General features: G+C 45.4%; 2 protein-coding genes across 7 annotated transcripts in view; one reads left to right on the top strand and one right to left on the bottom strand.

Annotated features, from left to right (window-relative positions):
* LOC139382326 (A-kinase anchor protein SPHKAP-like) overlaps window positions 1-24,943 on the bottom strand; it is a 133,985-nt gene that overhangs the window by 15,049 nt on the left and 93,993 nt on the right. For 4 of the 6 annotated variants that reach the window (XM_071126254.1, XM_071126253.1, XM_071126256.1 and 1 more), the window contains exons 3-8: window positions 17,907-18,009; window positions 15,996-16,106; window positions 8,936-8,995; window positions 7,708-7,851; window positions 7,053-7,305; window positions 1,835-5,309 (exon numbers count right to left, since the gene is read on the bottom strand). In XM_071126254.1, coding sequence (XP_070982355.1) covers window positions 1,835-5,309; window positions 7,053-7,305; window positions 7,708-7,851; window positions 8,936-8,995; window positions 15,996-16,106; window positions 17,907-18,009 — 4,146 coding nt within the window. Of the gene's footprint in view, window positions 1-1,834; window positions 5,310-7,052; window positions 7,306-7,707; window positions 7,852-8,935; window positions 8,996-15,995; window positions 16,107-17,906; window positions 18,010-22,089; window positions 22,334-24,943 lie in introns of those variants that run through there. The other 2 variants (XM_071126255.1, XM_071126259.1) reach the window with 1 other exon arrangement.
* LOC139382327 (alpha-2-macroglobulin-like) overlaps window positions 1-24,943 on the top strand; it is a 563,422-nt gene that overhangs the window by 535,051 nt on the left and 3,428 nt on the right. The gene's annotated exons all lie outside the window — the stretch shown is intronic.

Raw genomic sequence — 24,943 nt, 5'->3', positions numbered from 1 at the left:
GCCATTTCACATCACATCGTTACACCAGCCTAATCTCTGGCAAAATGCACAAAAGTGCTGTTTGAATGAATGCTTATGAGCCTGCTGGTGCCTACCATCACTCAGTCAGACTGCTCTATCAAATCATAGACTTAATTATAACATAATAACACACAGAAATACGGGCCTTAGGTCATTAATATGGTCGAATCCGGAAACTATCATCTCGAAAACAAGACGTTTATTCTTTCAGTGAAATACGCAACCGTTCCGTATTTTATCTAACGGGTGGCATCTATCAGTCTAAATATTCCTGTTACATTGCACAACCTTCAATGTTATGTCATAATTACGTAAAATTCTGGAAAATTAGTTCGCAATGAGCCAGGAGGCCCAAACTGTTGTATATACCCTGACTCTGCAATATTGCCTGCTAACCTGGATTTATTTTAGCTAAATATGCAAGTTTAAAAATATAGACTTCTGTGTAATGATTTTAAGAAAGGCATTGGTGTTTATGGTTAGGTACACGTTGGAGCAACGACAGTCCTTTTCTGCGAATGTGCACTGCATCGATTATATGCAACGCAGGACACGCTAGATAAACTAGTAATATCATCAACCATGTTGATATAACATGTTATAACTAGTGATTATGATTGATTAAGTTTAATGCTAGCTAGCAACTTACCTTGGTTTCTTACTGCATTCGCGTAACAGGCGGGCTCCTCGTGAGGCAGGTAGTTAGAGCGTTGGACTAGTTAACCGTAAGGTTGCAAGTTTAAATCCTTGAGCTGACAAGGTAAAAATCTGTCGTTCTGCCCCTGAACAAGAAAGTTAACCCACCGTTCCTGGGCCGTCATTGAAAATAAGAATGTGTTCTTAAACTGACTTGCCTAGTTAAATAAAGGTTACATAAAGGTAATAATAATAATAATAATAATAATAATCGGCGTCCAAAATTACTGATTTCCGATTGTTATGAAAACTTGAAATTGGCCGATTAATCGGTCGACCTCTACTAGATATATAAAGTGCTTTCATTTTTAAACTGTAAAACAGATATGAATGAAAACACCTCACTAAAAGCTGACATTCTGTACTCTTGCCTAATATGACATATCTAAAATGCTGGAGTATAGAGCAAAATAAAAAATGTTGCTTTTACTGTCCAAATACATATTTATTTATTTAACCTTTATTTAACTAGGTAAGTCTTAAGAACAAATTCTTATTTACAATGACGGCCTACACCGGCCAAACCCGGACGACGCTGGGCCAATTGTGCACCACCCTTTGGGACTCCCAATCACGGCCGGTTGTGATACAGCCTGGATTCGACCCAGGGTGTCTGTAGTGACGCCTCTAGCACTGAGATGCAGTGCCTTAGACTGCTGCACCCCTCTGGAGCATATGGGGGAGTGTATATATATATATATGTGTGTGTTTGGGTTTGTATGAGTGTTTATGAGTATCTGCAGTATGTCGTGACTAGAGGCATGTCTATGCCACCTTGAAGATCAAGGTTAGCTTTAGATAAAAGCTGTAGCCTCCAACACAGAAACATGACTCATAACCTGGCTGCGGGTGTGTATAACCCCAGAGACCTTCACAATAGACTACGTTCTCTCTGTGAATGCAGTAGAAGCCATTATGTGGCTGGGTCTCTGATACCCAACACTATAAAGAGTTTAACAACTCATGGATGGTTATTGATTTATAAACACATTAGGTCACAATTCAAGGTGTTTTGGAAAATAATTTCCAAGGAGGACTATGGAAAGATACTACCATCTCTCTCTGTTTGAGGGTGCGATAGACTCACAGGGGAATCGCTCACTGAGAGAGAGCTTACCTGCTGTGGCTCACTGAGGCCCTCTCAGCGCACCACTGGGCTGTCCCCTCAGGGGGCGCTGGGTCCCAGGGGTGATGCCAGGCCCTTTCCACCGGGTTCCCAGACTCTGGATCGTCCCTCTGATCTGTCTCGATGTGGATCACCGGTACAGGGACCTCCCTGGGGCCCCTGATGGGGGGACCCGCTGCTGTACATGTGCTGTCTCCTCCCCCTCCTGGTTGCTCCTGGCTGGCTCTGCTCCGGGTGCAGCCAGGGCGGGACTGTTTGAAGCCTCTCCTCCTCTCCCCCACGGGCATGTGTTGTTGTCGCCCCACCACGCCCCCTCCTCCGGCTCCATCCCCATCCTGCAGGACAGACTTCCCGGTTTCCACGATGTCTGCGGCCAGGCGGTTGGCATACTGCAGCATGTGGGTCTGGGACTCTGCATCCACCAGGTCAATGCTGTCCTCCGGGTCCGCAATGATCTTGTTCTTTCGCATCAGGGACTCAATGGAGCTGGACCAGGTCTCGTGGATCAGCATGTCGGTGATCTGGTCAGTCTGGCCCCTCTGGTACAGACATGAATCAGACTTGCAGAGGCCCGTGGCAGACACCTGCACCGAGTTGGTGGGGTAGATGTTGAGTGTGTCCCCGTGCACATTGCGGACGAAGCCATCAAAGGAGTTGGCCTTGATGGGCGAGTTGACGGTCAGCCTGGAGTCTGAGAAACGTCTGTCCGGCACAGAGGACTGACGGATACAGAAGAGGGTTCTGGGAGATGGAGGCAATAGGCTGTTGCTCCACTCTTTAGTTCTTCCCATACTGTAGTCTTTGCTCTCCATGTCCATGTCTTTGAGCATGAACCTGTAGAACTCCTCTGTGATGCTCTCCGTACTGGACTGCTTGGACAGACAGGAGGTGGCCCTCACATTGAGGTGGCCGTTCTTCTTGGTGGCTGCCTGCTGCACGGCTGCCGCCAGGATGCTGCTGGCGTTCTGCCCGGCATAGTAGTCCAGGAGCAGGTCAAAACCCCGGCCCTCCATCTCCATCTGGTTCACCATGAAGCGGGAGAACTCGTCCGTAATACTCTCGCAGCTGGACTGCTTGGAGATGGAGCCTCCCCTACTCAGGTTCTGGCCCAGCCGGCTGCCAGGGCCCAGGGTGTTGGGGGTACCCGGGGGACCTGCGTCCTCCTCTGGGATGCTTTCATAGCTGGCGGCCTTGCCCCGGCTCCACCGCTCGCACTGCAGCCGGCTGCGGGTCTGCTGGCCGGGCTTGGAGGTGTCAACTATGTTGAGCTCGGGGCAGTTCATGATGCGGGCGGTGACCTCGGAGGCAAAGAGTGCGAATGGGTCAAGAGTCTGGGGCATGTCGTCTAGGTTGACGGTCTCATCCACCACACGGTTGACCAGGCACTCCATCAACTCGGGCTGCTCTTCCGTCTTCCTCTTGATCTCACTGAGGCGTGGCGGCCGGTGCTTTTTGGATGCCACACCGCCGTTCTGGCCCTCCTTTCTGCGGAGGGCCGTGCAACAGGAGGGCAGCAGGTAGCCCCCCTCGGGGTAGTAGCCGGCTGCGCCCTTCAGGGCACAGAACCACGGCTGCTTCCCGCTGGAATTCTCCAGGCAGATGGCAGCCAGCTCAGTGGCCATGGAGACCACGGTGGTGGCCAGGTCATCAGCGAAGTAGTTGACAGGGGTAGTTCTGGACTCTGAGTCCATCTTTAGGCAGACCAAGGCCCCTGTGGAGGAGCTAAAAGAGGACTGAGGGGTCAGAGAAGACTGTCTGCTGTCCATACTGGCTCTCCATCTTTTCTCTGTGCCCAGGGATGAAGAGACCTGGTGGGCTAAGCTCTCTGTAAAAGGCTCTCTGATGTTTCCTCTGGCCTGCTGGCCCTGGAGGTCATAGCAGTCCTTAGTAGAGGACGAGACTTTAGTCGGAGCTTGTCCGAGCTGCTGCTGCTCTCTGAAATGTGGCGAGCTGTGAGACCCATAAGGTTCACTCTCCCTCTCGAGTCCATATTTGTCCTCCCTTATCGCGGAGTAGATGGGCATCTTCTCTGCCCAGTGGGCTTCATAATTATCGGGCTGGCTGGAGCCATCGAAGCGCTGTAATTGACTTAATGGTTCCTTGGTGGTGGCGGCTGCCTCGTAGTCCCTGGAGCCGACATCACCCTCTTGTCTGTCAAACGACCCTATATCACATTTGGAAATGTCACCGATCCGCTTTGAAGTGAGGCAAAGGACATCGAAGAGCACATTGCTCACGCTCTCCTGCAGAAAGCCCTGGATATTAGGGACGTCTTTGCCCGGGCCTTCTAGTTCTCTTTTCTTTTTCGCTTTCTCAAACGCGTGCTTGAAGAGGCCATTGGCCACCTCGCTGATGAAATCGTCCACCTCAGTCTCATCCATCTTGTCCAGATAGGACTTTTTGGGAGACGTGATGCCATCCACAATCCTGTTGTGGGTGGACTCCAGTAGGTGGGCCACACTCTTGTAGTCCTGGGGCTGAGCCAGCACCCCTGCTGCCTCCTTGTGAAGAACTTCAGCGATGCTGGTGCGGAAGGCCTCGATGCTGGTTCCCTCGGCAATGCTGCAGTGAAGAGTGATTGCCGTGGAGGCCTGCGCTGCAGATAGGAGTCCCACGGAGGCAGCTGAGTAGACCTCAGTGGTGGAGTCGTCTTCTGACTCGCAGCCCACCTCCTCGGCCTCTTTAGCTAGCTCCACCACGGCCACTGCCCCCGCCACCTGGGCCATACCGCACATGGCTGAGGAGAAGGAGTAGTCAGTGCCCTCAGGGTCTCTCTGTCCCTCTCTCTCCATGTCCTCCTCTGTTGGCTCCATCGCTAGCTGCTCTGCTACCTGTGGGCTGGAGATGGTGCCGATGACGCTGGCAGCACATGCCAGGGCCTGCTGCAGGGGTTTGTTGGGGTGTCGTCCACTAGTAGTGGTGGTAGGGTGGAAGCTATGGGCCTCTGGTCCGTGTTCCGCCGTTACCTGTCTGGCAGCACCACCAACACCATACTCCACAGCCACGTGAGAGGCCTGAGTACCCAGCCACTCCGGCAGGCCCTCGCAATTATCTGGGCTCTGCACTATGACGATCTTAGGCAGCTCGAAAGAGCAGGTACGTGCCCGAGAGGGCTCCTCGACTCCTGTTCTGGTGAGGACGGCAGGGGGGCGGTGGCTGCCAGGGGACATGCTCACAGCAGCCTCGGTGGCGAAGGACGGTTCGTCCTGAGACAGGCGGATGAAGGCGTCCTGCAGTACCGACTCAGCCAGGTTGGTGGCGTAGTGGCCGGCTGACTCCTTATTGTGGTGACCGCTAGCTCTCGCCGGTGCCCTTCCTCCTTGTTTCTTGGTGGCTGGGGGGGCGCAAATGGTCACCTCAGAGTCCTCGCTGTCCTGCCACTGGTTCTGGCACAGGCGTCCCCTCTGACACACAGGTCTATCGCTGTGTGCTGCGTCTGCCAACCCCACTGCCACATCACTGCACTCTGGCTCATGGGGGGAGAGAGAGAGAGAGAGAGAGAGGCATGTCCAGACCTGTTAGAGAATAGTTCCATCAAACTCCCAATGTGCCACAACAACAGCAATGACAACCCAGCTCTGGTTTAACCAAGCTAGCAATAACATCAGACTTTCACTAAGCAGCGTTTACCCACTCAAACCTGACTATAGCTACCAACCAAACCCTAGCTGGTCCCAGGTAAGTGTGTGCTGTCTTACCAATGACCATAGAGTTGGCTACACAGGCAATAATACAACACAGACAGATCTGGGAAAAGGCTAACTTACCCCCATGCAAAGTAAAAAAGAGCAACCTATTAGATTATAAATATTACTGGTACATTGACTCAAAGGAGAGGCTAACCTTCACACAGTGTTGGTTCTAATTTCATACAGGCAGGGCTGAGAACAATACAGATACAAAAACATACTATAAACATAAATGTATCCAAATAAACTACAAAAGACTTGTATTTTGTAATGTATTTAAATAAAATACATGTATTTCCTATTTTAAAATACCAAAATACATTTGCACGTGCCGGCCCGAACAGAAACAAAATTCTCAGTATCAGTTACAAAAATGTTTTTCCTTGCAGTGACTGTAATGTGTTGTTTAACTACCTTAGTTGAGCAAGTCACTCTGGATAAGTGTGTCTGCTAAATGACCAAACAATTTAATGTATACAGTATGTGAAAATGAACATAACAAAATGAACTGCAAAGCACTCTGGGTTTTGTTTCGGGTGGAGCTCATGAATAATACGCATTATGCTTTGCAATTGTTCATTTTCACATATACATTTAGTTCATTTAGCAGATGCATTTATCACACCATAGTGCCATCAGACTTCTGATACCAATGCAATGCAAGGGGGCCACAAAATGTGAACCACTATAAATTACAGTATTTAGATACATTGGAGTGTAGTTCATCCCAATGTAATTAAAATGACAAAATACACAGAAGTAATTAAAATACGTATTTCAAATACATGTAACATAAATACTGTCCATCTCTGCATACAGGAGATTAATTATAGATAAGGGGAGACTGCAGAAAAGCACGGCCAAGCTCAGAGCCATATACTGTATATTAATCTCAATCATGCAAGGGATACACGCACTAAGGAGCTACGAAGCCAGCCAGCCACAGAGAAGTGTTTCTACAGATGAAGACTGACAGGCACGAGAGAACAAGAGAAAAACAGCACAAGCGGCTGGGCGCCTGTCGTTCCCTTTTGAAACCTTCAGTGGTAAGAATAGCTTTCAAGGAACATGTAGACTATTCGTGATTTCCATATTGAAGACTCTATAATAAACACTACATCAATAACAACTTAGATCCTTATTGAGGTTGTTATCAGCACCTATACACTGACCTGTTTTGAGAGTAGGCTACTGAATAATGTATTACCTTACAGAAATGTCAGATTTTTCCTCCCAAAATGAGTGCTTCAAGTTAGTAGATTTGTAAATAATAAATGATTTATCCCATTTAGCATCCACTTTTGTCGAAAGTGACCTAGATCAGTGACTGAGATCGACATTTTCATATTGGTGCCCCAAGCAAGGATCAAACCCACAAACCTGCCGTTGCTATCCTCATGCTATTCAAACTTAGCCACATAGGATTACATTACTCTACTTTCATATTCCCACATATGTCAGTAAAATATATTGAACTCAAATATAGTACAAGGGTATTCAAAAGGATGAGAGAAAATCACCATTTCGTAAGCCGTCATCCTCGCTGTCATCCCCCAGGTGTTCTGAGGCAGTGAGGAAGTCCTCCTCTATGGATGAGAAGGAGCGGTTGGTGTCGTCATCCATCCTCTGCCCTGCCATCATCCGCCCCTGAGACCCCTGCCTCTCCTGACCCCACTGTAGCCCGATCAGGAACTTGTTGATCTCATAGATGATGCTGGTGGGCCGCCGGCCCCCAGGACACTGGACCAAGCACACATCTGTACCCCTCTGGCCCTGGAGGCAATACACACATACATACACACACGCACGCACACAGGTACAAACACACACACACACACACGCGCAGGCACACAGGTACAAACACACACACACAGGTACAAACACACAGGTACAAACACAAACACACACACACACACAGAGGAAGGAAGGAAGGAAGGAAGGAAGGAAGGAAGGAAGGAAGGAAGGAAGGAAGGAAGGAAGGAAGGAAGGAAGGAAGGAAGGAAGGAAGGAAGGAAGGAAGGAAGGAAGGAAGGAATTCAATAATTGATAAGTTCTACCTTGTCTGCTCGTGTAATACTCAGAGCTGACGAGTCAGTCAATGGGTGGATGGAGGGATCTCAACAAACCATAAAATGAGAAGGAAGAAGACGTGTTTGTGTGTGTGTGTGTGCTCACCTGTGTGTGGGTGGGGTACTGGTGAGGGTGAGAGGGGTCCGGAGTCTCCAAACCACCGAGCAGCAGGATCTCGTTCACCTTGGGCTGTCGCACGCTCAGAGAGCCAACCAGCTTGGGCAGGTCTGGAGAGATGGAGGCCAGTTTCTAGGGGAAAGAGAGACGTCGCTCACAGTCACTGTGATAGTCACACAGGCAGTCATCACCAGCACACACCTGCTAATTACCTAAACAAATCAACCCCTCTCACCCAGGCTAATTATCCTGAATCCATGGCAACAGAGCCAGTGTTTACGATGGTTAAGAAAGACTGGGGGAACAGGAGGAGATGAAAGGATAGGAAAGAGACGAGAGGATGAGAGAGGGAGCAGAGGAGTTAATGGGTAGGGGGAGGAGAGGGGAGGAGGGAGGAGAGCATGGGTAGGTAGGAGGAGAGCATATGAGAGGAGAGCATGGGTAGGAGGGAAGAGAGCATGGGTAGGGAGGGAGGATATGAGAGGAGAGCATGGGTAGGTGGGAGGAGAGCATGGGTAGGGGGAGGAGAGCATATGAGAGGAGAGCATGGCTAGGAGGCAAGAGAGCATGGGTAGGGGGGGAGGATATGAGAGGAGAGCATGGGTAGGAGGGAGGAGAGCATGGGTAGGGGGAGGAGAGGATATGAGAGGAGAGCATGGGTAGGTGGGAGGAGAGCATGGGTAGGAGGGAGGAGAGGATATGAGAGGAGAGCATGGGTAGGAGGGAGGAGAGCATGGGTAGGGGGGAAGGATATGAGAGGAGAGCATAGGTAGGGGGGAGGAGAGGATATGAGAGGAGAGCGTGGGTAGGAGGGAGGAGAGGATATGAGAGGAGAGCGTGGGTAGGGGGGAGGAGAGGATATGAGAGGAGAGCATGGGTAGGAGGGAGGAGATCATGGGTAGGAGGGAGGAGATCATGGGTACGGTGGAGGAGATCATGGGTAGGGGGGAGGAGATCATGGGTAGGGCGGAGGAGATCAATGGTAGGGGGGAGGAGATCATGGGTAGGGGGGAGAAGATCATGGGTAGGAGGGAGAAGATCATGGGTAGGGGGAGTTCATGGGTAGGGGGAGGAGTTAATGGGTAGGGGGAGGAGTTAATGGGTAGGGGAGGAGTTAATGGTAGTGGGAGGGGTTAATGGGTAGGGGAGGGGTTAATGGGTAGGGGGAGGTGTTAATGGGTAGGGGAAGGAGAGAGATGGAGAGAAGCCAGCACACCTTGATGCAGCTGTCGTTGTGACGATCCACCTTCTGCTGGTCCAGATTCACAAAGCACATCTGAAATGAGAGGGAAAAAGCTTCAGAACATTGGTTTTACCCAGATAAAAGCATGATTATTAGTCTGACAGAGGACGCAAACATGCTGTGTTAGCCCTCACTTGCCATTTACAAGCCTCTAGCAGGAGGTGATTTTGGAGGTATGGCAACGTAAGACTAAGCAGGACACAACAGGGCTAATTGGCACCCACTCAGTCAGTCAGTCCCCAGGGAGCGAGCGACAGTCCCTACATACAGAATTTCACTGAATAGGTCCCAAATTACACTCTATTCCCTATATAGTGCATTACTTTTGACCAGAGTCCCTATTTGCCCTGGTCAAAGAAGTGCACTACACAGGGAATGAGGTGCTATTTTGGAGAATAATCTCACTGATTGCTTTCCCATTGTTTACTCAGGGGTGAGTTTTCCAAAGCAATCGTAGATGTATTGGTATGTTATTTCACTTGCCAACCCAGACTATTGAACAGCAAAGTGCTACGAATGTTGTTCATTCATGCATAGAACATTCGCCGTCCCATCAAACATCGATTTTCATAAGTGTTACTCTGTCACGGCAGTGCGGCTGGATTGTGGATAGAAATGATGTAAAACTTCAGCTACAAATGCTTTGGGAAAGTATTAATCAATAGTTGAGTTAATTAGAAAAGGGGCGTGAGGCATAGCCCTCAATGACCAATAAACAGCCCCTCCCCCAGCTGTAACACACAGGCACACACTCCATAACCACTTCTTCTTCTTATCTAGCCATCGTTCTCTACAGCTCTCTCTCTATTCATCCCAGATGAATTTATATACCAGGTTCATCTCTCCAAAACCAATATATAACCAAAAGAGAATCAGAAGGAGAAATACAAACAGATGCAGCAATTGAAACGAATGGCCCAATCAGTTTAGAGATACAACAGTTCTATCTGCCAATCAGGCTAAATCTGGAAGTTTGTTACTCTGTGACATCATGGATGTTAGTCTCTGTTACGAGTGTATTTGATTGACATTTTCCTCTTTTACAAATTAGTCTTGCACCCCATTTTATTCCACATACTTTCTGCCTATTTCATTGGTATGTTATCAATAGCAACCTATAGGGTGAAACACTGAGCTAATCATCCCAAAGCTGAAAAGGGGACAGAGTTGAACGGAGGAAACAGAACGAGGAAAGCAGCTGGAGTGGTGCTCTTTATCGGTAGAGTTAAAATGTCCACCGGAGTGAAACAACACCACATAGCAATTTCACCCCTGTTTACATGATCAGCATCACACTCAGCCTTTCCCCTACATTTTCTTTCACGAAAGCCCACCCTGGTACATGTACAACCCATTTAGAAGCTGTCTTATTGTAATGGCGGTTCTATCAAGGCCGTGCGAGCTGAGGTGTTGTGAAGGTTATCAAATGATTGGGTTTATTGTGTCTTGCATGCAGGTCAAAGCAATCGCAGAGAAAAATAAGCAGATGACTGTTGGAGAATGAGAGGGGGCGAAACGGGAGAAAAAAAAGAAGAGGGAGGGAAGAGGAAGGAGGTAGAGAGAGGAGTTGAAAAAAAAAGGAGATATGGTGCCCTTCCCAAGGACAAAATCATTTAACCAAATCACCATTAGGTGGGAGTGGCAATCGCCTGCAGTCCCAAAAATGGGTTTCGGGGTAAACGCTGTATGTGCCATCTAGCTATCTCTGTCAGTGAGACAGAGACCACAGATGTGAATGAGGCTCCACTAATTCTTCAGAGCAGACAGACCAGTTTAATCTATGCCTAACTAATTGACGCACAGAGATTACAAATCAAAATAGATGCTAGAAAATAGAGGGGTTCTGATTGGTTGCACACCCGAGTGCGTGTGATGTGCTCGTGTATGCATGATAAATAGGACCGGGACAATAACAGTGTTTCGCAATATTTTTTCCTTGGCAAAAATGAAAACACGAAGCAGGCCACAATCTTTGGTCCGTTAAAAACCTGCTGTATGTAAAATAGTATGCTATAGCTTGGAAAATAAATACATGTGACTCTGGATGACAACATAATATTTGTTCCCAACAATAGGGCTGTTTTCCTAAAGAAGTTAAATCTGCTTCTTGTTTAGTTTCCTTGCCACGATACTAACGAATATCGTGATACTGTTATCCTCGACTAACCTGTACTCCTGCACATTGACTCCGTACCGATAACCCTGTATATAGCCTCATTATTATTTTAGTTTATTTAGTCAATATTTTCTTAACTGACTTGTTGGTTAAATGACTTGTAAGTAAGCATTTCATGGTAAGGTCTCCATCTGTTGTATTCGGCGCATGTGACAAATACGATTTTATTTGATCCCGGACCCAATGATAAATTCTGCGATTTTGGCTCAATTTATCTATGTGCCCATTTCCTCGTGTTGTGCCCCTGCTGAGGTGGCGTCCTTTGGATGGGTGCCTGGCGGCTGGAGGACAGCGCTGGGTGTGACCCAGGGTCTCGTGGTTCACCGGGCACCCAACAAGCGGGCAAATCTACAGCTGTGCTCCAGCCTCCAGGTCAACCCAGCCAAGCGACCAATCACAACCTCAGGGTGATTCTACTCTAAATACCATAACCAATCAGGGACAGCTGGATGACTCAAACATGAAACTAATCAAGAGGTTTTTGCAGCGAGTAGCCACGAGGAAAACAGTGGTGGACAGTTGTGAATTTGGAGAAAAACAAATAAAATAAAAAACAAACTCTCTCCTCTCTCAGTTAACATGCTGGTGAGATGGGTCATATTCATTAGAAAACACTGTAGCAAAACATTTAGCAACAGACATTTTTTAGGTAGTCCCCACCTGACTGTTTTTGTCTGTTTGACCATGCAGTAGGATGTTAACAGTGAGGAGGCAACAGCAAAACTAGACTTTTCTTGCCTAGAGTGAGCTTTTATTAGCAAATGTGAAGATAAGCTGGCAAAAACTGTACAAATATTTACAAACAAAAATAAATAGGACGATTAACTAAATAAAGGTGGGCCTAATAAACTTATCGGAATCCTAATCAGCTCTAACCAAAGAAAATCCAGCAGCATATCAACCTGTTACCTGTCTGTCTTGTTTCACAAACAAAGCAATGCCATGCTTCTTGTAGAAATACCCATTACCCAGAATGCATGGCAAACTCTTTAAATCGCCTAATTGACAATCACCTTCAATAAAGGTATACCAACACACTCAGGTAATGTATTCCACATGATAAATATCCCTACATCAATTACAGTCGATAAAATGCTTCTCATAATAAACAGGTGTTAATCAATGTCTGGACATACATAATTATGAAATACCCTAGTTTATGTGAAAGAAGATATAGGACAATCGTCACAGTGCATAATGACCATGGTGCTATGGCAGCAGTGATGTCACTGTTTTTAACGGAGAGCTATAGCTCTGAAAAGAGTGGGTTAGATGTGTTGCTGTTCCTTGGGCACTGCAGAAGTCAGGTGTGCTTGTGTGTACGTGTAGTTAAAGCCCTGGACTGGGGACAGGAGATTGAATGGCTACAGGACTGGTTGCACAAAGAGTCAAGTCAGGAACACACACACAAACACGCCCACAAATGTACAGGCTCGTTTAAGACGCTCTGACTCATTTTCCATAAAGATTACAAACATTCACAGGCTATAATGTAATATAATGCAAAACACACACACATGCTTGGTCACACAAGCACAGGCACAGAAATTCCTTAAGAAGCTCTCACTCATTTTCAATAAAGATTACAAACATTCACAGGCTATAATACAATATATTGCAATACACACACATGCTTGGTCACACAAACACAGGCGCTGAAAGTCCTTAATACGCTCTCATTCATTTTCGCTAAAGATTACAAATATTCACAGGCTATGTGGTACAATACATATGCTCGTGCACATCCACCCACCCTAAGCTCTCCCCTCAACAACAAATCCTCTTCCCCTCACTCAATCTCACCCTCCTTTTCCACCCTTCTTCTCAACTCTAACCTCTGTCGCTCTCGTTCTCTCTACGCCCCATTGCTCTCATCTCAGCACACTCAGTCATTCTTCCTGTGTCCGCTGTGTGTTCCCCTGTGGTTGTTATGTAAGCCCGCCAAAGCCAGGCCACGTTGTGACTGTGAGCCACTTGGATGCTCTGTCTCTGGTTGTCTCTCAAATGGTACCCTGTTCCCTATATCATGCACTACAGTAGTGCACTAAATAGGGAATACGGTGCTGTTTGGAACACATCCTTGGTATCCTACTGCGGCTCCTGACCCCTGACCTCCAAGCAATAGCGCCAGCCAGGAGGCATTACATGCACTTCCATTATTAATGTGCGCTGTCTGTATAGCTGTTCTGGGTTGTGATAGTCTCTCGTGAACAGATTGCACATAAACCGAAGAAAATGACCTAGCTGACAAAATTACGCAAGATTTCAGTTCCGGGAGAATAGGGTTATGGAGCTCATTGAATATTCACAGCACCATGTGTATAGTGTCTACACCTGTTCAGCTCTCCATTCAGCCTCCAACTCTGGAATAATATTATATCATCTAACCAAGTAGTGATGATGTCCCATTGCCAGTCATACCCAATCCTAGACCCAGGCACACAAGCAGGCAGGCAGGCAGACACACAAGCAGGCAGGCAGGCAGGCAGACAAACAGGCAGGCAGACACACAGTTGCTGTGGGACCAAGCAGGCAATTAGAGCAGTGAGGAATGATACGAATTGGGAATATCTAATCTCATCACTGTAACTAACGCCGTCCTAGCCATCAACCGTGAGATACAGCTTACCTCCCCTATCTCATTGAATAACATTCAATTATCTACATAGATGCAGCTGTTAGAGCCCTTAGAGAGTGGAATAAAGACATTAACATGATGTGTCATCATAGAACCTGGCAGCAGAAACAGCAGTGAGGACACTTTGGGTCATATTCATTATGGCACACCGTAGCTAAACATTTTGCAATGGCAAAATTTCAGTATGTTTTCTTCCATTTGGTGCCTAACGAACACAACCCAGGTGTCATCCTGCAGTAAGTCAGTTCCTCGGCTGCAGGTGGCATGTTTAGTCTATTCTTCCTCACTGGGGCTTTTTTATGATGCCAGTATGGGACACATAGCTGACGTGTATGCTCCCTCACTCTGAAGTGTTTAAACCTAAAGATGAATGGATGACTGAGAGCTGTGAGTTTCAAAACAAGAAGAGGAGTGGGGGGGGGGGGGGGGGGTGTGTGTGTGTGTGTGTGTGTGTGTGTGTGTGTGTGTGTGTGTGTGTGTGTGTGTGCGTGCGTGCGTGTGTGCGTGCGTGTGTGTGTGTAGAGAGAGAGTAGGTGAAACTGGGAATACTTTTGGTGTTGATGGAATAGGATGAGGTAAATAATAGTGATGAACTCTCGTGGCAGATTATTAGTGCATGCAGTATTTGGTTCTGGGGTCTGAGATGAACAACGACATAGATCTCATCTCTACAGGTGTTTAGAACAGGATCGGAAACATAACTCTGTAACTTCACTGTAACTAGCAGAGCAGAACTAAAGGTGCAGAAGACTTTGGTTATCCTCCGTCAATGTGTTCAGGGATTTGATGGAATTCACTGTGACTATCTCAGCTAGGTAACCTTTCTGTTCACTCCATGCATTAAAACATGAGAGAGTGATCAAAGGTGACAAGACCTAGATTTGGTGAGGAGTGACAAGAGAGAACTTACAAGCTTTATTCTTATCACTTTGAGCTCCTGAGTGCATAGTCCCTTTTCCTTCCGGCGCCTTCCACACACACATTTCTGTCCCTATTCAGGAATATACAGCACTATTGTCACATCCTGAACCAGGTGGTTTGGCCATATTGTCTCCATCGAATGGACAATAAAGATATCAGACTTTGTGAAAGTGAAAAACCCAGGATGACATATCAATGTCACCAACTTAGCACTGTGTCCAAGACAATTTCCCTTCAGGGACGATAAACTTGATCCTATCCTCAACACGACCTCTGACCTTAACTTAAATGCATCTGCTGCCGCTGAGTGTGTAATCAATGACAAGCGCATTGTGTCAATGATTCCATAAATGAACCAAATGAACACACTAATAAACCAACCCTTCCCCCGCTCCCCAACTGAAACCCGGAGTAAACAAAAACCATATCCCATCAAGCTTATTAAATCTGCATTCCAAACACTCACTAACACAGACCCTGTTTACTCCTGGCCCAGGGTCTGTAATTAACTAAGCTGATATGGCCACAGGCCTATGACTGTGATAATCCTGGTTAACAGAAGAGGGAGTGAGGGGAATCAACAAACACACAAGCACAACCCCAAGCGTGCAAACACACACAAACACACACACACACACACACACACACAAACTCTCTCACACACACACTTCTTTTACATTTTAATGATTAGTTGTGTAACCCGGGAAGAATTGCGAATTGAGAGGCTGAACAATTTGTCATCGAGGAGAGAGGTGACACACACTCGCGCAAGTGCACGCACGCACGCACGCACGCACACACACACACACACACACACACAGACACACACACACACACACACACACACACACACACACACACACACAGAGAGAGAGGCGATGCTACAGGAAGATGGCTGGCATCTCTTCCTGCTCTCATAAAACACACCAGGGATTTATGGGATCTGGACACATTGTGTAAAAACGTCACTGTCTCATTTCCACACACAACAGGAAGATTAAAAAGCTTTTTAATCGATCCAGAGCTCGGAATGAGACTGAGGGAAAGGACAGACAAACGGAGGGATACCTTTGTTTTCTAGTAAGAACACCAGCCCCAAGGGAGAAGTCTTGTGCTACAAAGTGCTATAAATTGCCATAGATTTGATGGCAGTCAGATAGATACAAATTAAAGAATTCAATAGGATTTTAAAATCATCCTGATGTGCCGAGTAGCCTGTTTTGCATAAAAAACTTTACACACATGGCACACACACACACGCACAAAAGCACACATGAACACACACACATACTACTCACCGTATTGCTTCTCCCCTCAGCGTCATCCTCCAGGAGGCCCAGCCTGCACAGAGCCTTCTCATTCCTCAGCCAGTACTCTGACGAGTCCAGCACACTGCTACTGCACAGCACCTGGAAGACCCAGATAACACACAGTCTTACACACAGACACATGACTGAACTATTTCTCAGAATGTATAATATAGGAAAGTACATACAAATATACACACACACACACACACTCTCTCAAGCACACACACTCTCTCAAGCACACACACACACACACACACACACACGAGTCCCCCATTCACCTTCAGCTGACAATCTTAGTGTTTACCCTCTGGCTATAAAGATCTCTACAGGCCCTTTGTTCAGGAGGTGCTATGTGGACCTTCCTCTGTAAGAGGGATCAATAGCCTGTCAGTTAGCCTATTTACTCTCCACATATTTACTGTGTTTTTACTCTTCCCCCGCGGGCTGTTTCAATGGACCCTATAGGTTAAGTGCCAAGTCCTGTTGACCTGTGACTTTCAATGACACTCAAGAGTCAAGAGTTCCTTTGCCATCTTATTAAGAGTTATTGATTATTTTCATATTGGGTAAATGGTGCTGGAATACCTCAGGAGATACAACAGGATATTCTAATCATAATCTGTAAGATAACTTTGATATGTAACCTTTCACATACGTTTAGACTGAAATTGCCATCCTAATTCATCAGCGATTGAATCATCTTTAACCAATCAGAGTATCAAAGCCAATGACTTTAGGCCGGCTCTGACCCAACCCATCGGTTTCTGGGACTAATCAGAACGGTCTGAATGTGTTCCCATTCTATAAGAAGGGGAAGGGGATACCTAGTCAGTTGCACAACTGAATGCATTCAACTGCAATGTGTCTTCCGCATTTAGCCCAATCCCCCTGAAAGCAGGGAGGAAAACAAATCCGGGAAAAGAAACGCTAGTGGGCTTAGCGTTTGGCCAGAGAGATGTGGTTGGGTAGGGGCTACAAAACAATAGCGAATATAATCATTTCCATTGTGTATTTGTAGGCTGACGCATTCATGCCCCCTGTCCAGTCTCGCCCCAGTGTTGTCCATCTGCTCTGCGCCATGGCCAGGTAGAGGTGACTCGCACTCAAGTGGCCTCATGGTCATGACATCACACAATTGGGCAGAGCTTGGAGTGAGGGCAGGGTAGTCTTCATTAGGCCCAAAACGGGGAGGTGCTATTTCAACTTGTCCAATAATAAATGCTTTAGTTTTTCTACGATGTGCACCAATGAACATAACACAGCTTGAGCAGGTGCTTGATATCATCGTAAATATTCACCAGCAAAAAAATGAAGACTGTGTAATAATATTATTCTACCACATTATTCTACCACATTATTATTATTATGTCTTATTAAGACAATATTTTTATTTTCATGTCTGTCAAGACAGGCGACCTGACCTACAGTCAGGGTTAAAATGTTGTCTTTATAAATATACACTTGGGAGCCATGCAGTTTTGTGTCATTGTGCAGAGACTTCCATTACAAATACTACACATAGTATTATTTTTGTATGTTAGGGACAGAGCGGCGAGTCTCAATGGAAGTCATTTAACTTGACGACCTGTCTACTAATGAAGTAACTGAACAAAAAGCAATATTGACTGACAATGCTGCTTATTCTAGAGCAAGGAGGGGGAGCAGAACTGAAGAGGTTGTCATCTCCCCTGAGACCAGTGTTATCTGCCATTCCACTCATTGTCTCCCTGACACAGTGAAATGATAAATCAAACTAGATTACCTAAAACTCCAGGTCCAGGCCCTCCATCATTACTGTCTGTTGCAGTGGAACAAACTCTCCCTCACCAGGGAGAGGGGGAGACACACACACACACACACACACACACACACACACACACACCGTCCCCCTGTATTTACCTTCTTGCAGGCGGTGACAGAGGATCCCAGAGTGCTGTCTGTGCTGACTCCTTCGGCGTCTCCCGACTCAGAGCTCTCGAACATGGCTGACGACTGGAAGTTACTGCAGGAGGAGAACAAAGTGTGTCTGTGTCAGAACCAACTGAACACAGCCCAAAGCTCCAGGGCTCTGTATGGGCTTTAGAGAACCTATTAGCCTATGGGTGAACACCCTGGCCTGGCGACATGCTCCCTGACATGCCCACTGCCGTAGAGCACCAGCCATTATAAAGTTGCATGAGAGTAACACAACAACTCTGAACTTCTACCAAAAACAAGGGCAAACTCAGTCATAACATTTGTCTTGAGGTGCTTGAGACAATCTATAGTGATCGTGGGTATGTTTACAACCAATATAGAATTGAATGGATTAAATAAATTGTTTATCTGTGAATAATTATCTGTGATCTGTAATCTTAAAGTTAACTTGGAGAAAAAAAAGTGCAAGATTTATCATCAGTAGTTTGTATTAATTAGGATAAAACTGGCACATAAAAAAGGATCATTACTTTCATGGTAAATTAAAAGTATTTAATTTTGGCACTTGTTTAAATTAGGGATTAACCTACTTATGTGTGTCTACATTGTATCTTCCCCAAGGTAAGTAAGTCCATTCCTTAGAGGGGATGTTTGCTGTGCAAACCACGGACCGAAAGTGTTATGCTCAAGCTGTATAACTGAACCTCTATGAAATAGTGTCAAATTATTATTATACCAAATTGTAATATTGTTATAACACAGCTATACCAATGTCACACACACTGTTGAGTGCCAGTACAGTTAGTTCAGTGGTGACCAACAAAAACACTGGATGGCCATTTTCACACATGGCATCATGTACAGTACCAGTCAAAAGTTTTTATTTATTTGTACTTTTTTCTACATTGTAGAATAATAGTGAAGACATCAAAACTCTGAAATAACACATGGAATCATGTAGTAACCCAAAAAGTGTTAAACAATTCCAAATATATTTTAGATTCTTCAAAGTAGCCACCCTTTGCCTTGATGACAGCTTTGCACACTCTTGACATTCTCTCAACCAGCTTCATGAGGAATGCTTTTCTGACAGTCTTGAAGGAGTTCCCACATATGCTGAGCACTTGTTGGATGCTTTTCCTTCGTTATACGGCCTAACTCATTCCAAACCATCTCAATTGAGTTGAGGTCAAGTGATTGTGGAGGCCAGGTCAACTGATGCAGTACTCCATCACTCTCCTTCTTGGTCAAATATCCCGTACACAGCCTGGAGGTGTGTTTTAGGTCATTGTACTGTTGAAAAACAAATGATAGTCACACTAAGCGCAAACTAGATGGGGTGGCGTATCGCTACAGAATGCTGTGGTACCCATGCTGGTTAAGTGGGCCTTGAATTCTAAATAAATCACTGACAGTGTCACCAGCAAAGCATCCCCACACCATCACTCCTCCTCCCCCATGCTTCACTGTGGGAACCTCACATGCAGAGATCATCCGTTCACCTACTCTGCATCTCACAAAGACGCGATGGTTGGAACCAAAAATCTCAAATTTGGACCCATTTCCACCGGTCTAATGTCCATTGCTCATGTTTCTTGGCCCAAGCAATATCTTCTTCTTATTGGTGTCCTTTAGTAGTGGTTTCTTTGCAGCAATTCGACCACGAAGGCCTGATTTACAGTCTCCTCTGAACAGTTGATGTTGAGATGTGTCTGATACTTGAACTCTGTGAAGCTATTATTTGGGCTGCAATCTGAGGTGCAGTTAACTCTAATGAACTTATTCTCTGCAGCAGAGGTAACTCTGGGTGTTCCTTTCCTATGGCGGTCCTCATGAGGGACAGTTTCATCATAGCGCTTAATGGTTTTTGCAAGATCTTGACATTTTCCAAATTGACTGACCTTCATGTCTTAAAGTAATGATGGACTGTTGTTTCCCTTTGCTTATTTGAGCTGTTCTTGATATAATATTAACTTGATCGTTTACCAAATAGAGCTATATTCTGTGTACCACTCCTACCTTGTCACAACACAACTAATTGGCTCAAACGCATTAAGAAGGAAAGAAATTCCACAAATTAACGTTTAACAAGGCACACCTGTTAACTGAAATGCATCCCAGGTGACTACCTCATGAAGCTGGTTGAGAGAATGCCAAGAGTGTGCAAAGCTGTCAAGGCAAAGGGTGGTTACTGTGAAGAATCTCAAATCTAAAATATATTTAGATTTTGTGAACACTTTTTTGGTTACTACATGATGACATATGTGTCATTTCATAGTTTTGATGCCTTCACTACTTTCTACAATGTAGAAAATAGTAAAAAATAAAGAAAAACCTTTGAATGAGTAGGTGTGTCCAAACTTTTGACTGGTACTATATGAAATCACTCCCGGGACCAAGTGCAGTTGTCCTCTACATCACAGTAATGTATTTACAATGGTCAATGTAAGAGCTCAGCACACAATCCCAAGATACTCTGTCATTCACCAGGATGCAAAACTGGAACTGATCGCAATGGTAAAGTGCTCTTCTGGACATGCAGCCTAGCCTTGTGTCACAATCACAAACAACACCCTACTGTAACTCATTCCACATATGTGACCCGTAAATTGTATGGCTATTATATGCCACACACAAAGAAAACAGAAATAAATCCCCACAAAATAGAGACAATTGAAGTCAGAATATGCTAAATCTTTAGTTTCGCTCACATCCGCGGCTCGGTAGGCTAACTGATTCCTGAGAATGACCTTTCCAAATGAAGATGGTTAGCTTGACGTTTGGAAAATCAGGATGCACATTTTGCGCGCTGCTGAGCGCCCCGGTCTCATCCGATCCATGTTGAAGCCGAAACACATTTACTATTCTGATACAAGCGGTACTCTATAACGTTTCATCATCATGATAGGCTCATTGCCTTCGGGTTGTAGATGAGCCCGGTCAAGGCGGTGGAGGCAAGGTGGGCGAAACGGTAATATCGACACTTAATCATGAGGAGATAAGCAGGTTCAGCTCGTGGCAAACTGCAAATGCCCGATGTGATGTACCAAATGTTAGATTTCATATAGGCTATATCTGAATCGCTGTTAAAATTCGTATTTTCTGGTGCTCTTACATTTTATGTTGTTCTCCTAACTTATTAAAGTTGGGAGCACCAGAGCTACCAGTTTTTTTTTTTTTTTTTCATTTTAAGAGCCCTTACTATGAATGACGTTTTACAGTAATTGTAAAAGTAATTATCAATTAGGTGAGGTGTTGATTCAGGGGAACACATATGACAGGCACTAATTTACAATATTGCCTACGTTTTTAGCTTGGCTTTTATAATGTAGGCCTACAGAGAGACAGAGAACAAGAAGAACACAGAGTGACACCAGAGGAGGGGGTTGAGTTGGCTGCATGCTCAGTGATGTGGGCTGGTGTGGATAAAATGCAAAGGCATTTCTTGACACAGTCTGCCCCTGGCAAACCGATAAAATGAATGCATGAAGTATTAGGCTAATGCAATGATTGACATTTGTCTTTAGGCTACGCTGTATTGCGCATTGAAGTGAATCGAGATGGTTAGGCTGTGTCCCCAAGTGCATGGCACCGCACACGCAAAGTGGGCATTTTTGGTTAGCTGCACGACACAATGTTTACACATTTTTTTCATCATTCAAATAACCATAACACATTTTAAGAGTAGTATAGGCTATTAAAACTGTTACACAGACTACGTAGGCAGATGAAATGCATCATATTTGGCAAAATGTAATTTCATGTATAGGTTCGATTACTGTCAATCTTATGTTTTCCTGTTTCAGTTATTAATTTTTCCTAAGGTCCTCTGAGTCTAACGCTCAAGAGCTTGAGCACAGCTCTTGTTTCGGCAACTGCTCTGTGCAAGCTGTGCTGATACAGGCTACTGCTCGGTGCAAGCTGTGCTGATACAGGCTACTGTACTAAAAATACTGGATTTGCACAAAACGTTGTTGGCGTATTTTGACTACATTATTGCAGTATTGCAATTTACACATAAGCAACCAATTGCATTGCAACGAAAGGAAAGAAAAAATGTAAAATAGGCTAACATTTATTTGCAGTCAATACGGTAACATTCAATTTTATTAAACTCCCACAACAGTCGCCGTAACCTATTAATTAACACGCTCCGTTAACATACCTCGGCGTCTTCAGAAGGCACTTAGCACCGGCCATCCCGTCCAAGATAAGCTTTCAGAGCCGGAGTTTGTATGTCCTAGGTAGGAGAGGAGCGTAGCAATGCGGTGCGTCGCTGTCCGTCCGGAGGACACTCTCCTGTCCAAATGCACATCCCCGACCGAGGAGAGGATCAATTCCAGCGCTACCGTGACGTTACCGTGACTTCGGGCGAGTGTCTGTACTACGGTCGTTAACAGCGTGCAGCCAGGAGCAAAATGACAGTCCGCTTGAAGAGAAGCGGGAGCATTTCCCAGCATATATATCAAAACACACACGCGCGCAAAGACACGCACACACACACAATATATATATATATATATATATATATATATATATATATATATATATATATTCCCCTTAAAAGGAAACGAGCTGCTGTAGATAAAATAAGCATTCTCTACATTTTCATTTCATAATGGGTACAAAATATATCCGCTTTATCTTATTGGGCTATTGGTTGGAGGCTGAACTATGTTTTGCTCATTATTTGTATTTCTATTTATTATGGATCCACATTAGCTGCTGCCAATTTTCCTGGGGTCCAGCGAAATTATGGCAGTTTATACAATTTTAAAAACATTTTCCACCATCCCCTAACAATATTAGATTGCTTTACAGTTCTAATATTATTTCACATTTAACAGTGTTCAGACAAACAAGTTGAACAAAGGACAGTTTAATTAATGCACTGGTGTCAGTATAGTTGTCAGCTCCTGAACCACAACAGGCAGAACAAGGTCAGACAGACCAATGGGTCACACAGGGTATTGATCTGTTTTGTCGACCAGGATATGCCCTATACCACAGCAAGTCCTGACCTAGACCTGACGCCAATAGCTCCGTTGGAAAAGCAGCTTCAGGAGGCCTAGAATATCAGAATAGCCTATCCATGTTAGACAATATCTCATTGCTTGATGTCACTCAATGTAGATAGAAGATGAAGCTAAGGCTGCCTTCCAGAGCTCAGACGTTGCTGATGCCTGACAGATCTCTACAACGCCTGGATAGGTATTTGAAGTATCAGCTAACTGCATCATATGTTATAGCCATTGGTTGTTGCGTCACCTCGCCTTAGCTGTGGAACGCGGCCGAAGGATTTTTACGGGGACACGTGGCAACTTGATTTTTATACATAGATGAATCCTAATAACAAGCGAACCTTCCCTCCTGTCTTTCCCTGATGTTCTCATATCATTCACTTTATGAAGACCATAATGGCCCCTGCGGAGCTAGGGTGTCTATTTGTCAGGCTGACTGCAATTTTACCCCTGTTTAGATGTCTAAAAAAAGCCTCCCCCTGTTTTTTTACCATCACACAGACCCATTACCTTTATATAATGATCAGTAGGGGAATTCTGAGAAAACGACATCTTCACGATTCTTCATGAATACCAATTGGTACTTCAGTCACCCCAACAGCGCAGGCAGGGCAGCCATAGTGATATGAAATATTGCTCTCTTTACCCGATGGCCACTGCAATATGGCCCCCCACTCCTCCCTGCATTAGGAGATCTAACCGACCTTTCAGGGTAATAGGACCATTAGTCTGCAGAGGGAGGGGTGTATGTGTGTGCATGTGTGTGCGTGTTGATTATGATATAGAGAGCAGGGCCCAGGATCCTGACAGGCTGCAGCTTGTTTTACTGTGTATGTGTTAGAGTAGTGGGGGTACTGTAAATGTGTCACATACTGCACATAAAAATAGACTTGTAAGTTGTGACATATAAGTTATATTGCCAAATATTGTACTGTGAATGGATGTTCAACGTAGGCTGCCACAGTTACCTCATCACAGTGTCACTGAGGTCATAAACATAAGTCAAACCGAGGTAAATCCAGAAAGATTAATTGTGAGTCCCTAAATTCATCACTGTCCCAGCCGTATGTTGAACTTCCATAGTCCCTAGGCTGCATAGAGGACAAGCAATGTGAAGTGGCTCACCTTGCTGTTCCCCTCTGGGTAAGTCATACTGGATCGATCTCTCTCTCTCTCTCTCTCTCTCTCTCTCTCTCTCTCTCTAATCGCCCCCAGTCACCTCATCTCGCCTTCCACTCAAGCACACACTCCCATCTAGTCTGCAGGAATAGTAATTTTCCTTTCCCCTTATTACCAAAGACAAGTGGTCCAACTGCAGTAGACAGAGAAGTTATTGTAAACTACAAGTTCATGTAGCCCTCAGTCTCCCTTCTCTTTCACCTGCAGAGGACTGGACTAGTGCTACACACTCTGCTACACAAGCACCAGTGTGACCAAACATACACACACACACACGCAACACACACACACACACACACACACACACACACACACACACACACACACACACACACACACACACACACACACACACACACACACACACACACACACACACACACACACACACACACTCACAGTGGCATGCGACACCACTTCCACCATGCCGAATCATTTCTTGTGATTCAAGGCAATACATTCTCCATCATTCCCTATGACTAGTACCTCTCTATCAAATCACATTTTATTGGTCACATAGACATGGTTAGTAGATGTTAATGTGAGTGTAGCGAAATGCTTGTGCTTCTGGTTCCGACAGTGCAGTAATATTTAACAAGTCATCTAACAATTCCACAACAACCACTTAATGCACACAAATCTAAAGGGATGGAATAAGAATATGTACCTATAAATATATTGATGAGCGATGCCCGAGCGGCATAGGCAAGATGCAATAGATGGTTTAAAATACAGTATATGCATATGAGATGAGTAATGTAAGATATGTAAACATTGTCGTCTGCAAACTGGATGATTGAGTTGGAGGCGTGCATGGCC

The sequence above is a fragment of the Oncorhynchus clarkii genome, chromosome 24 (assembly GCF_045791955.1).
Source record: "Oncorhynchus clarkii lewisi isolate Uvic-CL-2024 chromosome 24, UVic_Ocla_1.0, whole genome shotgun sequence".
NCBI lineage: Eukaryota > Metazoa > Chordata > Actinopteri > Salmoniformes > Salmonidae > Oncorhynchus > Oncorhynchus clarkii.
This window is presented reverse-complemented; position numbering and strand designations above follow the sequence as displayed.